The sequence below is a fragment of the Strigops habroptila genome, chromosome Z (genome assembly GCF_004027225.2).
Source record: "Strigops habroptila isolate Jane chromosome Z, bStrHab1.2.pri, whole genome shotgun sequence".
NCBI classification, from domain to species: Eukaryota; Metazoa; Chordata; class Aves; order Psittaciformes; family Psittacidae; genus Strigops; species Strigops habroptila.
The window spans coordinates 24037125-24051842 of NC_044302.2; the positions used below are offsets into that span (position 1 = coordinate 24037125).

A 14718-nucleotide genomic window follows, 5' to 3' on the forward strand; every position below is an offset into this window, starting at 1 on the left:
GGTTCATATAACTTTTCCTGAAATATCTGAGATGCTTGAACTTCTGAAGAGTTAATGAAGTGCTGTGAGGATGGTGGACAGCAGAGCTGTTTTGCATCATGAAAGTGATGCGTTAACTCCTGATGTGCTGAGTGTGCTGAGTGACAGTTTGTAAAACTAGTTTATTCAGAACTTTCCCATGCTTCAAATTGCAGACTGAGAAAACTGTGAGCTTCAATAATCATGAATGGATTGCACAACATGACAGTGGGGAATTCTTTGGAGCTGCTCAAGTGAATTATTTATCCATGTTCTCCTTTGTTACATTCATTTGATAACATTTCACTCAGTAGTTGCCATTTTTGCAAAAGGGGTATCAAAAGATCGGGCAAATAGCAAATGTATGAATTTAAATATTTCATTCTTCTACATTTATCTCAGCTGAAGTAACAATTAGAGATGTAATGCACATACAACATCTTACATGCACTGCAAGTATCTTAAAGGTCTTTTGCAACCTAAATGTAGTATCTCAGTTAAAGCACAAGAGCTCATTTGCCTTGTGGGGCTATTTCAGAGTTCCAAATCTTTGGTCTCCTTTCAGGAAAATAAGTTAAAAAATACTTCATTTACAAAGAATACCTCCCAGAAAAAAAAAAAAAAAAAAAAAGAAGTTGCTGTTCTCTGAGGTGTGGTACGATCAATATTAAATAAAGCAGCATTTGTAGATTAAAAAAAAAAGTCTAGAAATATATGCTTGATGCTATTAGATAATGGAGAAAGTGCCCTGTTTGAGACTCATCTTCTTCAGGAAGGGTTTGCTTGCACCCCTGAGAGCTTAGAAAAAGCAGAATACTAAAATTTTTTAAAGATATGATTATAAAATTTCCTAAACCTATTTTTTTGGCTCTCCAGAGTCTTTACGATGGCACTTCTAATAAATTAATTTGATTTTACAGATTATGGCACTGTATTTTACTTTTTAAAGTCTGTATTCTTGAAGCTACTTATTCTGTAACAAGTGTAGACTGAAGTTAAGGTGCAGCAGCACAGATGACTGTGGCATTGTGTATGTTCATAAACTGCACTGCTTGGACATAGTTCCTTGGAGATGTGTAGTAAGCTGTGAAAATAATGGTAACTGAGCTTTTCTATTACAGTATTAAGGTATTCATGTAGTTGCAGACAATTACTTTGGCCAAGTTGAGTCTCTACTTCACATATCACCCCTCCTGTGCACCTTAAAATGGAGTTAAGATCTCATTAAATACCAAGGTCAATGCGACTGTGAATTTTACCTATTTTGCCTGTAAACTAGTGTTTTCAAACAAACACACTAGTGTTGTAAACATTTGTTAGCAGCATTGCAAAAATGCAACACCACTTTTGCTTTTGTTGTTAGGGTTTTTTCTTCTGATGCTATTTTTAATTTTTTTAAAATTTTTTTTTTTTTTTTTTTTTTGAGAGGGAGGAGGCTTGGTTTTGTTTTGGGGTTTTTTTGTTGCTATTGGTTTTGGGCGCCTGAGGAGGATTGGTTGGTTGATTTTTGTTTTTTACTTTTTCCTGTCATGTTTGCTTTACATCACAGATACGCTCCATCAAAGTTCATGGGAGCCATATCACTCCCCACACTGTCTGGGTCAGAGGGAATGCTCATCTTTCACTGAATCTAGCAAATATTAAATTCAAAGAATTTTGAAGTCAGAGCATTTATGACCGCATTCTGTGAAAAGGCAACGCAGACTTCCTGTCTTCAGTGATAGGAGACTCCCAGTGGGCTATTGAAAAAAAACAAACCAACAAAACAACCTAAGCTGTTTATATTCAAAACCCCCAAAACTTCATTTGAGAAGATACAGTTTGCATTCAGTTTCAAATTGATTGTTTTATTTCATCCACCACAAGCTTGGTGTTGCAGCAAGGCAAACTGGTGGCTGGTGGTTATGACGTAACGGGCTGTTTGCTGCATGGTCTGGGAGAAGAGGCAGCTCCATTTTTACCGCTATGTGTGTACCAAGATCCATTACACCTCAGAAGAAGGGGGAAGTGTGTTATTCAATGTTTTGTGCATTTTTTTATGACCCAGGTGTTTGCTCAATAGCCTTAATGTGCCTGTGCCTCAGTTCAAATGGTTTAGAGTTCATTCTGTTAGATAATTTGAGGGTTAGCAGACATGTGCTACAGCAAAAAAACAGTGCTTGTAGGATCTGAATAGTCAGTCATTCATTTAAACCAAAGAGGACTTTTTAATTTCATTTTTCTTTTTCAAAAATTACTGGAAAATCTTTGACCTGTGCAAAATGGCTTTCGTCTCCGTGTATGGATCTGACTTCTTCTGCTTCTGTGGTTCTCCACATCCACCACCGATTCTCTTAGGGTGGATTTTCCTTTTTGCATTAGTTCCTCTGCTGAAGGTTCAGGCTTTCCTGATGGTTCTTAATTCTTTGGGGGTAATTTATTACTAGTAGTCAACATTACCTCTGACAGTGAGATGAATAGTGCTAATTGCTGGAGTGATTTCCATTACAGGATCCTTGAGGTGCAAGCTATGCTCTTGCACCTCAAGGTGATGAGAAATAAAGAATCACCATTTCCATCACGAGCCAGTGTGGACTAATTGGGAAGAGTTGTTTTCTCCTTTTTCCTCTGGTTATGAAAACAAGAAAATAAATCAATTCTGACTTCTTATTTAGTAATTCTCTGCAGCACAGAGCCTTAATCAATAGCTGAGGAAAGGGTATGGGAATGAAGCCTATTAAAATGTTGGCAGCATAAAACTGAGTCAGAAATGCACATATTGCTCTTTCTCCTTTTAATTATTAGAATGTTCAGTGCAGTGCTGTCAAAAATAATAGTAAAAAAAAAAAGCTTAAAATTTTCTTTACTGTTTCTAAGCCTAAAGCTAGTAACAGAAAAAAGAAGAGACTGTTTAAAAGCTCTACTTTTTCTCATGTAAAAATGATGTTCCCTTTAAGTACTTCCTCCTCATTCTTCTCTTAGCTTCTAATGGTGAAACTTCATTACTTTTCCGATGCCTTTACTGCCAACACTTTTAAAAGATAAAAACTCACTGCTTCTAGCACTTTTTAATGTGAAGTGCTGTTTAACTTTAAAATCAAAACCATAAATCCTAAATTTGGGTGCAGTGAAGCTGCAGTTATAATTCAGCACTGACAGATGTATTTTCCAGCCCAAATCAAGATTTTCCCTTGATTATAGCTTGAAATTAGGAAGGGGAAGAGCCTACATGCTTTTTAAAGCAAACAAACAAACAAACCAAAACACAGCTTGTATTTTTTTTTTAGAGTTGTCAAGTAATTTTACCTACATTTGACATTGTTTGCATTAACTTAAGCAGAAGCTTTTCTTCACATACTCTCTCTCAAAGAACATTTCATTTTATATAGAGCAGGCAGACTCCTCTCTGAGAAACCTGAAAATACTAAATATTTTATGAAAATTCACCTGTTCCCCCTGCTGTTGTACAATTTGCTGTATGATTACAGGAAGTTAATTCAGAAAAGGGTAAGGAATAGTGGCTTCAGGTGCTGCTATTTACTTACTGATAAGGTAATGCACCCAGAGCTTGCTTTGAAAGTTTTCCCTCTGCTGTGCCAAGTGGGAGAAATGGAGGAAAAAAATGAGACAAGGATCTTCAGAAGGTAGTAGGAATGTCTCTGGAAGACAATGCCAGTGACAAGGCAGGTAGCGCTGCTGGACAGACCGACCCTCACTTGCCACAATTTAAAGTGTCTGGAATATTTAAAAATCTACCTGAGTGCAGGGTAGATATGAAAAAGACAGAAAATAAGATTAACAGCCTGAAAAGTTGTATTCCTACCCTAAAGTGGGAACCATTGCAGCTAAACTGTGTTTGGCAGGTGTTTAATCTGTCCTTAAAAATCTGCAGTGATGGATATTCTACAACCTCTGGCTGTAGCTGATTCCGGTGCTTAACCGTCATCTCCATTAAAGGCTGTTTTTTCCCTAGTGTCTGACAGTATGTCTCATGGTGCAAATTAAACTCATCTCTTCCCACAACAGAGATGGGTATGTTTTATCACAGTGATTTGGGCACAGTTTATATACTTATTTTAAAGCGAGTCTTTAAAAAATGGTCCATTGAAACATGTATGTGTGTGTATATACACTTAATTCAGCTGAAAGTTTTGGGTGCTCATGATTCTCTGTGAACAGCGTATCCTGATGTTTATCGTGAGATTTTTTGGCCAGATTAACTAGAGGGTGAGTGTTGTGCTAGCCTATATGAATAGTTTATTTTGACAAATCCTACACTCCAAGAGGACAAATTCATACACTCACTGTCAGAAATGTTGTTTATTTCATTTCATTGAAAATTATTTTCATCAGAATATGGGACTACTCTGCCCTTTTCACATCTGTGGGAGAATTGCGATTAAATTGGGTTCAGACATGATCACACCCCGTGTTAAACCTGCTACATTAATGACACATTAAGAAAACTTCAGGAAAACCTTTTGAGTGCTTTGAATTCGAAGACAATCAGAGGAATGAGTGGTTTGGCATCTTTACCCAAACATAATAGGTTAAAAGATATTTAATAATTACCTGCTATGTCCTATCAAGTCATAGTATTCCAGTAAAATCTGGAGGAAAAGATGTCACCTCTTTTGACAAAATACTCGCTTTTGTAAGCCACAAGGTTCTAGATGTTGGTTCATCAGCTGCAAATAGTGCTTGATGGAAAGCTACTAAATAATGGAATAGAAGTAAGAAAATGTCAGAATAGATTCACCTGTATGTTAGACATCTGGTTATAAGAATTATTCAAATATTTGGTGAGGCTTATATTTACATTACTTGTATATGAGTGATAACAGCTGATAAAGTTAACAACCAAAACAGCGGAGTGAGCATTTCACTGTGGGGTTTTCTGGGTTCGTGCTGCAAATGAGGAACAGCTTTACGATGACAGAGGGGAGATTGAGATGAGATCTTAGGCAGAAGTTCTTCCCTGTGAGGGTGGTGAGGCCCTGGCACAGGGTGCCCAGAGAAGCTGTGGCTGCCCCATCCCTGTCAGTGTTCAAGGACAGATTGGACGGGGCTTGGAGCAACCTGGTCTAGTGGAAGGTGTCCCTGCCCATGGCAGGGGGTTGGAACTGGATGAGCTTTAAGGTCCCTTCCAACCCAAGCCAGTCTGTGATTCTATGATTCTGTAAATTCTGAAAGCACAGTGAGTTTTCATCAAGTCTTTGTGACACTGGTCATCTGGGCAATAATAGGGTCATCAGGACACCCACTGACTTTCACTTATTACAACCACAGTTTCAGAGAGGAGTTGCTGGGAGGAAGACAAGGGAGAATGTTAGAATGATACTGACACAACCTCTCTGGCAGCTCCTGCTGGCACACCATTGTCTTCTGTACATATTACCACCGTTTTATAGAAGATGCAAGTCATAGTGGGTGCTTAAGAGAGTCACAATCTTAATCATATTACACCTGACTGGCTTCAGCAAGACTGGTTAAGCAGAATACACAAGCAAACCACAGAAATAAGTGAAATACTGCAAAAGTATCACCTCTTATTACAAATACTACAGTGTCACCACAAGATTGCTGCTAAAGACAATATGGAATTGTTAGAGCAAACATTCTAAACCAGATTCAACATGGCAGTCACATTAAAACACAGAGTATAGGATATATTTCTCAACTAGAGAAATATAGATTAGCTTCACCTAGAATTAAAATATCCTGAAATGTAAAATATAGTTGATAGAAAGTAAATGTTCTTTCATATTGCATTAATTATCAGTAGTAGTTCATTTGCAAAACTTGCTTAGTCACAACAAGCAAACATTAAAAAAGGAATCATTGTGATCCTATTGAAGGCTTTTTTGTAGCTCAGTGTCTACATGTTGATGAATTCTTCAAGGTGTCATATTTTGTGTAATTTCTGATAGAGGAAAAGCATTGTTAATACATACTACTGTCCCTTGATTTATTTTCATCATATGGACAAGCTAACAGCTGCATCTAATGACGTTCTCAATCCTTATTTTAAATACTTGTCCGAGCCATGCAAGCATCCCAGAAACTGGGTCTATTATTCGACTATTCTTGAACAATAAATTTTGTGTTCAAGGATGCAGAGGAGGAGGAGTGTGTCCTAGTGGTGTGTGTAACAAGGAGGAGATTTTGTAAAAGCAGGGCCTGTTCTCATGGGCACAACCACTGAGAGAGGTGGTGCTTTGCAGAGCTTGAAGGCTGATAATGAAGAGGTGAGGTCAGGCTGTGGGTTTCTCATTAAGGGCAGGAGTTAAGGGTTTGAGTTCCAAAGGTCAGTTAGATACAAAGATAAATATGTATGTGATTTTCAAAAGTACTTACTAAAGGCTCTCTTCTTCTGAAAAGAGCAACAGTAAAGTTGTGGCAATTAATACACTCATCAAGAACATGGTCTTGATGAAGCTGGGAACAATGCCCAGATTCTGGCTAAGCCTAGTTGGTTTCCACCCAGCAATGTTACCCAGCAATATGTGGCGGAATATAGGACATTAAGCCATGTCTTAAGATCATCTTTCAGCTCTGACATTGTATTTGGCTCACTATATTAATCATGTCTAATAGAGGATACAGTTCTGTGTTAGAAGACTTCCTGCTGTTGGCATTCCTATCCCTCCCACTACCCCACATTTAGACAGAATAGGTGAAACACAAATAAAAGCTAATTTTATCATGTAAGAAAATGTTGATTTTGAATGCTGTTTATAGTAGAAGGATTAAAGCTGTATATGGATATGAAAAGTTTTTCTTTCACAGGCAGGTTTGAGTGTCCTTTGACATGAAAGATTCCTTTTCAGAAGTCTAATTTTAATTTACTTGTGGGGCAAGAGAGAGAGAAAGCTTCACAGTATGGAGGCTGCAAGTCCCTTCCACCCCTCCTGGGTTTTTTTTGGTTTTCTTTGTTTGGAACATGTCAGGTGGGAATCTCCATGCCTACATATAAATGCACAAGAATGGGAATAATAATCCCACGTTAATGACAGTCGTGGCCTGAGATCTCGACCTTGCTTCTTTCCAAATTGTGCCATTGTATAGACAGTATGGCCAGTTTCAGATGGAAATACTATGAAATATATTACTTCCCACCTATTCCCAGAGAAATGAAAAGCTGTGTAGTGTCTTTGTGTTTTTTCTTTGTGGCAGAAGAGTGAAGCCAGGGTGCAGTACGCATGTCCTTCTTTCTGGGGGAAAAAGTTATCCAAGAATTAGTCTTGAGAAATGCTCCTTTATAGGAGAAATTTGGAAAGATATGTGGTTATTTCTGCATTTTACCCTCATGTTTTCCCTTCTGACTCTGTAACTGATCACCGTGGGCTGGATTACAGAAGGTTGCTCAGATACCTAAAAAAGTACCTACAAGCAACATACCTCTCTCACACCGTGGAATTAAGTTCATAAGGGAAGAACTCTAAAATGTGAAATCAGTCTTATTTTCCCATTTTTTAAATCTGTTAGGTTTTCGTCAAATTTGACTTGAAATCTAAACATTCATATTTATTTATTTCCTACAAAAAACTATGAAATTAGAGACGATGTCAATGTCTGTAATTTCTGAGGATAAGGATGACTTCAACTGGAAGGAAAGCATGTTTCAGATGTCTGTTCAGATGCTGCTCAATCTCACTTAGAAACAAGAAAAATGCTAGCTGGAAATTTTTCTTGCTAGGGAAGGCGATGTATCTCATACCTTTCATGTCCAGACAATCTCAATAGCTTTAGCTCCAGCCAGCTATACTGTTCAGTATGTTTCCCTTTTGCTGTTCCATGGATCTGGGTGTTACCAATAAAGATGGGGAGAAAAGAGCATTGCTGTGGTCCAAATTCCCAACCTTCGGGAAAAAACTAGCCCACACCACTTTACTTTTAGCATCTGGCTGCTGTTATTCCAGCAGATTAAGTTTTCGGCTCTGCAGCTTTACAGTCAGTCAATGTGCCACTGGGCTCTGCGAGGCATGTTGCGTGTCGTTGATCTGGCTCTGACCCAGAAGGATTTTCTCCAGCAACACATGAACCACTGTGCTCAGGGTTTCTGCCTGACTCTTTTAAACTCCTGTCTGACCCATCTGTCATATTATGCTCTATGCGTGGTTGTTCGGTTCTTGCCTTGCCACCTCATATGTAAACTACCCTCGTTGATGAAACTCCCTACTGGTCATAAAAAATTAGCATGTTTTATATGGTGGCAGTTGCTCTAATGCAGCAAATTATTTTAAGAGCCATTGAATAAACAGAATTTAGATCAAGTATACTCTCTAGGTGATTCACTGTCTCGTTTGTGATTAGTGAAGCAGAGCACTAAGCCAACGACTAAAACCAACGACTGTGCATCAGTCTCAGCTAACCACTGCTTCTATCCACATGTGAAATGCCTTCCTAAAAGTACCTTGTCTCCTTTCTATATCATAAAATTCTAGAATGGTTTAGGTTGGAAGGGACCTTAAAGGTCATCCAGTTCTAACCCTCTGCCATGACACCTTCCACTAGACCACATTGCCCAAAGCCCCATCGAACCTGGTCTTGAACACTTCTGTATCATCACCTTATTTTCAGGGCAGAGCCAGTTTTGGTTATTTTTTGGTTATTCTGTGTTTCTTTTACTCTAAACCTTCTAGAAAACTGGAACCAGAAAAAAAAAAAATAATTCACTGTTTCTTCACAAGTCTTTGGCTATGTTGACTGTGTATCCCCAATGAATGGGTATTTGTGCTGAGAGAAAAAAAAAAAAAGTTGTTTAACAATGTTCCTGTGTTGTAAATTAAATCTCTTCTGGCAACTGAGTTTCCCACTTGTGCCCTAATTTTTGTAGACTTTACGCTTTCTGGTGTCCTGCTGCTGCTTCATGTCACAGGTTAGGTTAAAGGTTATTCCACAGTTCCTTGTTTGCCTTTGGAGAAACAGTAAGTTTGTGAGAAGTTTCTCTGCAGTGAAATCCTTCACTTCAGGAAAAGAAATCTTTAATAAATATACTGAAGTATTTCAGGAGTAAACATCCTGCTTGGAATGAATAGCCATTGGAAAACACAAATACATGCCAATATAATATCTGGAATACTGCTAAAAACATGTTATTCAGATTTGCTCCAACCCCAGTGGCTTCAGTCCTCTTGTATAACACATCTCTCAGGAGTCTCATGCCCGCAAGTTATAATCCAGTGATTTTACTCCAGTGTACTTTCTGTGATCTTCCCTGAGTAACATAAAATAAAGTTTCTGCCCTGCGCACTTGCATAGATATAACCATCTAGCTGTGTTTAGCCTCAAACCAAATTTGCGCTGAAAACCTCTAACAGAGACACTGGAGGTATGCAAGTGATGAAGCCAGCTGTGCAATCCTTCGTGTGGGGGGGTTGCTGAGCCCATAAAGCCTTTGTTGCTCAAAATACATTGCATAATAAAGAAAATGTATATATGTGATGTATTTACAGCTGAGTATAGATGCAGGCTTGCCTTTTTGGATTCCTAGAAAGAATAACTTGTGAGTTTAAGTATTGTTTCATTCCCTAGTGTTCTGACTATAGGTAAGGTAACCTTGAACAACTAAGATTTCAGGATACAAGGAGAGCCTTTGACAGCCTTGCTCCTCAGGTGCACCTGAGATGCGTTTGCCTGCAAAGGGGGTTCCCCAATTCTGGTACCTTGTTACCTTGGTAGCTTAGAACTGGGTGGAACTGATCTTAAATTGCTCAAGTTTGTAACCCCAGCTCCTGCCCCAGCAGGGTTCACTGATGAATGCTGTGGCCATGCGGTCTTTGGGTCATTCCCTTTGAACCCCCAACCAAAGTCAACAATTCCAGCTAGCAGCTCTGCAACATCTTGTTTTGAAACTCTTGAGCCAACATGGTGGTATTTATTTCAGTTTTCCTTGCTGTTTCTGAGAATACCATAGATGAATTCTGAGAATACCATTTTAGATGCTGAGATAGTTGTCATGTGCACGGCAGTTTATTGACTTACTTTTCCTTCATCCATGCTTCTCATGATGGGTTTGTATTATTTTAATGGAAGTTTCATATTCTCACAATTTTTTATGTTTATTTCAGTGTTTGTTCAAGTTCATTCAATAGTATGAACTAATAGATGAGACTTTATAACATTTATTTTTAATGTTGTTAGTTGTATCAGCATAGGGAGAAGTGAAGCAGGAAAAAACACTATTTTCCCCCAAACATTTCCTTAAGTAGCATTTATTCTGTTTGCTTCTGCAAAAGCAGCATATGACATTACCTGTGTATTTGTCACTGTTTTGTTTCTTTCCAAGTATTTATTTTTAATATAGTTTACATATGTACTGTCAAATAACTTCAAAATGGCTTAAGATGGTTGTTTTACATTCATGATTACGTGAAATTGCGCATTAAAATGCAGGGAAAATTTTGGGGATGTTTTTAACTATATCTCTGTTTTTGTTTCAGACGCAGAGCTTACGTCTTTCAGACCTGCACAGAAAATCTCAGCTTTGGAGAGGGATAGTTAGTGTTACCTTAATAGAAGGTCGTGAACTTAAGGCGATGGATGCAAATGGACGAAGTGATCCTTATGTGAAGTTCCGGTTGGGGCATCAAAAGTACAAAAGCAAGGTAATTTTAGCTGTGACATAAAATACTCCTTGGCTATGTTTGAAATGTTTCGTTCCTGTTTGCGGGTTTTTTTTTGGCTGGCATGATGATTTAAATAGTAATGGAGAGTTACTCTTGTATTAATTAGCTGTCAGAACAGCTGGAGTTTTGTTTAGATGATTCTTTTTACTTTGTGATTTAAAAAAAATACTAGTAGATGGGGAAAAAATGTAGTGCTGAAAAATGCAAGGTGGTGGGGAGGCACACCTGATTTTCTCGGATTTATTTGCTGATACAGGTCTTATCCTCAAACCACATCATGCTTATATTCTCGCTTTCTTCATTGTCTTATTACGGCAAGTTTTATTAAAGTTTTATATGTGTATGAGCTTAAGAAGTAGATAGGATTGATCTGTGAGAAGACTATTGTGGAGACTTGCTTGGCTTTACTGCTGTTATTTTTTATCTCCCTGACCCCTGTTGGTTTGAAAATGGCTGCTTATGAAAGATGCTGGGACTGCTGATGATGGACATGACCTTCCTCTCTCAATAGCCGTGGCAGCCCATGTGGTTTTCACAGCCACATGGGAAGCAAGGAAGAGGCCAGGAACATCTAGGTGCCATGTTTCCAGACCTCTGAGCCTGCCTTGGGGCCTCTTAGTCTGAAATGAGGAGAAATCAAATTTCATGATTTTGTGACTTAAACATTTTCCTAGCATTTCTGCATTCAAATCCTCTCTGATGTTTCCATTTGTTTTTCAAACCAGCAGAACTGGTGGATGTAGAAAGTAGTGATTGCATTGTAGGGAAGGTACTAGACAGTTCCATTCTTGCTCAGGACAGATGTGACTACTGTGAATACTGCTTTTGCATTTTGGTAGAAAAATCTGCAAGCTTTCTCTTCTGCAGAGCGTGTTCGGAAGTACACGGACTGAAATCCATTGAAGGCACTTTTGTTAGAAGTAACTGGACTGAAAATGGTAGAGAAAGCTACTTTCAGATTAAAGTAGCTGCTTTCATCTGAAACTAGCTTTCTTTTCCTCTTTACTGCAAAGAAAAGGCAGTTGTGGGGAAAAAAAAAAAAAGTATTATGCCATAAAAAGAAAACCATGAAACCATATTTCTCTCAGCTTACTGTAGCTGGGGAAGGAGGACATGATAAATTTTTTTCTTTTTAAATACCTACAGTCACTATCTAGTTGTCATCGCTGATGCTTTGTTTTCCTTTAGGCTCAGACATATAACTTTACAGCTGTCACTTAAGATTGGGCATAATTATTCTACAGAAAAATGCACCCATTGCCAGGGTAAATCCTTTGTTTGGGAGGCTTTTGAAGGTGACAGGTTTCAGGATTTTGGAGGTTGCTGTTGTGTCAGAGAGGCATGAGAGAACTGGCCAGTAGACTTCTCTAATTACTATTTTTTAATTCTCACTGCTTAAGATAGTCACACTGCAAATAGAAAAAAACTCTCTGAACAGGCTCTAAACATTAAATTCACAATTCTAGAAAGTGTATGCCTGCACAATGCAATATGACTTTCCTTTTCCTCTCCTTTCAGATTGTGCCAAAAACTTTGAATCCTCAGTGGAGGGAGCAGTTTGACTTTCATCTCTATGAAGAACGAGGTGGAATTATTGATATTACCGTGTGGGATAAGGATGCTGGCAAAAAGGATGATTTTATTGGCAGGTTTGTGCAGTTAACAGCCTTCTTGTTCCCTGGAGATGAGAGCAGATGATTAAAATGAGCCTTCCTGTTGAAACTATTTCTTATGACCATTTGTTCTTGGGTTTTGCTGAGTGTTTTTTTCTAAGGTGGGGGAGGATTTTTTGCAAAGTATCAATACCGTTTGCTGCATTGATGTAATTCGTTACTTTGAAGGTGTAAAATACTTTCTATTGACCAGTAGGTGGCAGCTTTTAACAATTGATAGATTTTCCAAAGTAAAAATCCCACGTTTAGAGCAATGATCAAAACGAAGGAGGTTCTACACAGCAACAGCCGGCTTGGAGGAGAAATAACTCTCCTGACTTGTAATAGGCACATAAGACCAAAATTATGTACTTACTTTTTTAATCTGTTAGGTAAATGAAATGAGAGTCTTGAAGGGCTACATAGAGCTTTTGGAGCAGAGAAATAAGATCATTCACCTAATTTGGGAAAATGTTTGGGATCTGTTCAAGAAATTGTATGAATTTCCCTGGTCACGCTCCATTTTACTGTGTAGGAAGAAGAAGATGCTAATGTTTTTTTTTAACAATGGTGTTAAGTGTTAGCTAATAGGGGGAAAAACTGTCTTGTGTTTATGTTAACCACCAAGCAGGTGCTGTTTGGAAAGCTCAGATATTTGTTTACATCACAGTTTAAATGCTAACAATCATTATAATAGTAATAGTTATTAATCCTGTATATTTTGATTGTTCGTTAGCATATTGGTCGCGTTGATACTGTTAACTAGTAGAATTACTTTTTTCCTAGTTAAAATTAGGAATGGAAATCCCAAAGACCAAACATGTACTTTTTGTTGTCAGTGTGGTTATGTTTCTACTGACCTTTTCCTCCCTCTTGTTCTGTTTAGGGTAACGGCATTCTTTATCAAATTATATCAGTCGGATAATATTCTATGCTTATTTGCTATCATAAATTGTGGGAGCTCAGGACACATACAGAGTCTGTGGCAAGCAGACAGCTTTAATATAGACAAAACCAATTCTCAAAAGTATACACAGCAGGATTTTATTTTGTATGATGAAACCCTGATGAAATCCCTGTAGATGGGATGATATGTTTATATTTGAAGTTTATGTTGTATTTCTTCCCTGGCTTGATTTCAGTTGGCACATGTGGTAACAGTAACTATTTTTCTGAAGTAGCAAAATAATTTAGTCCTATGTCAACATGCGATATACCTTGGGAAATTATTCCTATTTTCTGCTTCGCTTTAACCTTCTTTTCCAAAAGATGGTGAGATTCAGAGTTTTCAAGTGTGATTTTTCAGAAGACTGTCATCAAAGCAGCACTTACGTTGTTACTGTTACCAGTAATTATAAAGTCTTTGTAAGAGCATTGCATAAAATAGAAGACACCATTTTAGCTCAAAGGCACTTGAAATCTAAATAAGAATGTGATTAAAGAAGGAAAGGAAGGATTAGAGAAATTAGAGAAGGAAAATTTGTAACTTGAGGCACGTGATCTGCTTGGGTAGCTTTTCAGATACCTAAAAAACTTGAACATCTTTAATTATGCATCTGTCTGTTTTTAGTAACTTGCATGCTATTTTGCAAGTAACGAGTGATTTCGACATTTTATTTTGGCTAAAAATACTTGATAGCATGAGAAGTCTCTCATAGAAGAATGCTTGAAGCCTTCGTCATTTTTCAGTGAGAGAACCTTGTTTTGTTCTTAGTACTTACATATACTAAAAAAGGTGCTAATTAGACAAAGCTAATCTGTAGTGCTTCTGCAGTATATAACTAATTTTAACAAAATCAATGGTATTTTTCCCTGGAATCTTGCTGCTCTTGATTTTTGTGGCCTCTCTGCTGACAGTGTATGCGTAACCCCTCCTCAGTTTGTCATTTCAGACACTCTCCCATTTCACCTTCTGTTGGAGCCTTATCTCTGGATAATGTAACCTGCAGACAAATTCTTCTCCATGAAGATTTCCATGAAAAACTGTCATTTGTCAAGATCAATCTGAATACAAAAATAGGTCTTAATATTCCCCCTTTCTGACGCTCTTTTCCAGTCACTGTGGATAAAAATCACTGACACCTGACAGCTCCACTTTGCATTGAGCTCTCTTTTCCCCAGTTTCTCCTTTCGAGGCTGACTCTAAAAGTTGGAAGTACTTTGGTAAAGACACTACAGGCTTGCTAGTGTGTGTATGTTATGCAAAATGCATATTTATTTTGTAAACCATGAACAAGTCATGCTCCATCACTAAGGCTCTGTGACTCTCAAGGCATGTGAGGTAAATTTAATATTTGGGTTCAGGTTCCAGGGAAAGTGATAATGAGGCTGTGAGAGGGAAACAACAGACTTGCTGGTAGTATTCTTGCATTGCTCAGTAATGGAGAGTAATCCCTTTCATGAGACTGTGATCTGCCCCCTTTCTTTAACAATGTGCA

General features: G+C 38.0%; 1 protein-coding gene across 3 annotated transcripts in view; it reads left to right on the forward strand.

The window, feature by feature from the left end:
- Nucleotides 1-14718, forward strand: part of MCTP1 (multiple C2 and transmembrane domain containing 1) — a 249559-nt gene that overhangs the window by 105697 nt on the left and 129144 nt on the right. For all 3 annotated transcript variants that reach the window (XM_030470381.1, XM_030470382.1, XM_030470383.1), the window contains 2 exons: nt 10443-10607; nt 12147-12277. In XM_030470381.1, coding sequence (XP_030326241.1) covers nt 10443-10607; nt 12147-12277 — 296 coding nt within the window. The remainder of the gene's footprint in view (nt 1-10442; nt 10608-12146; nt 12278-14718) is intronic.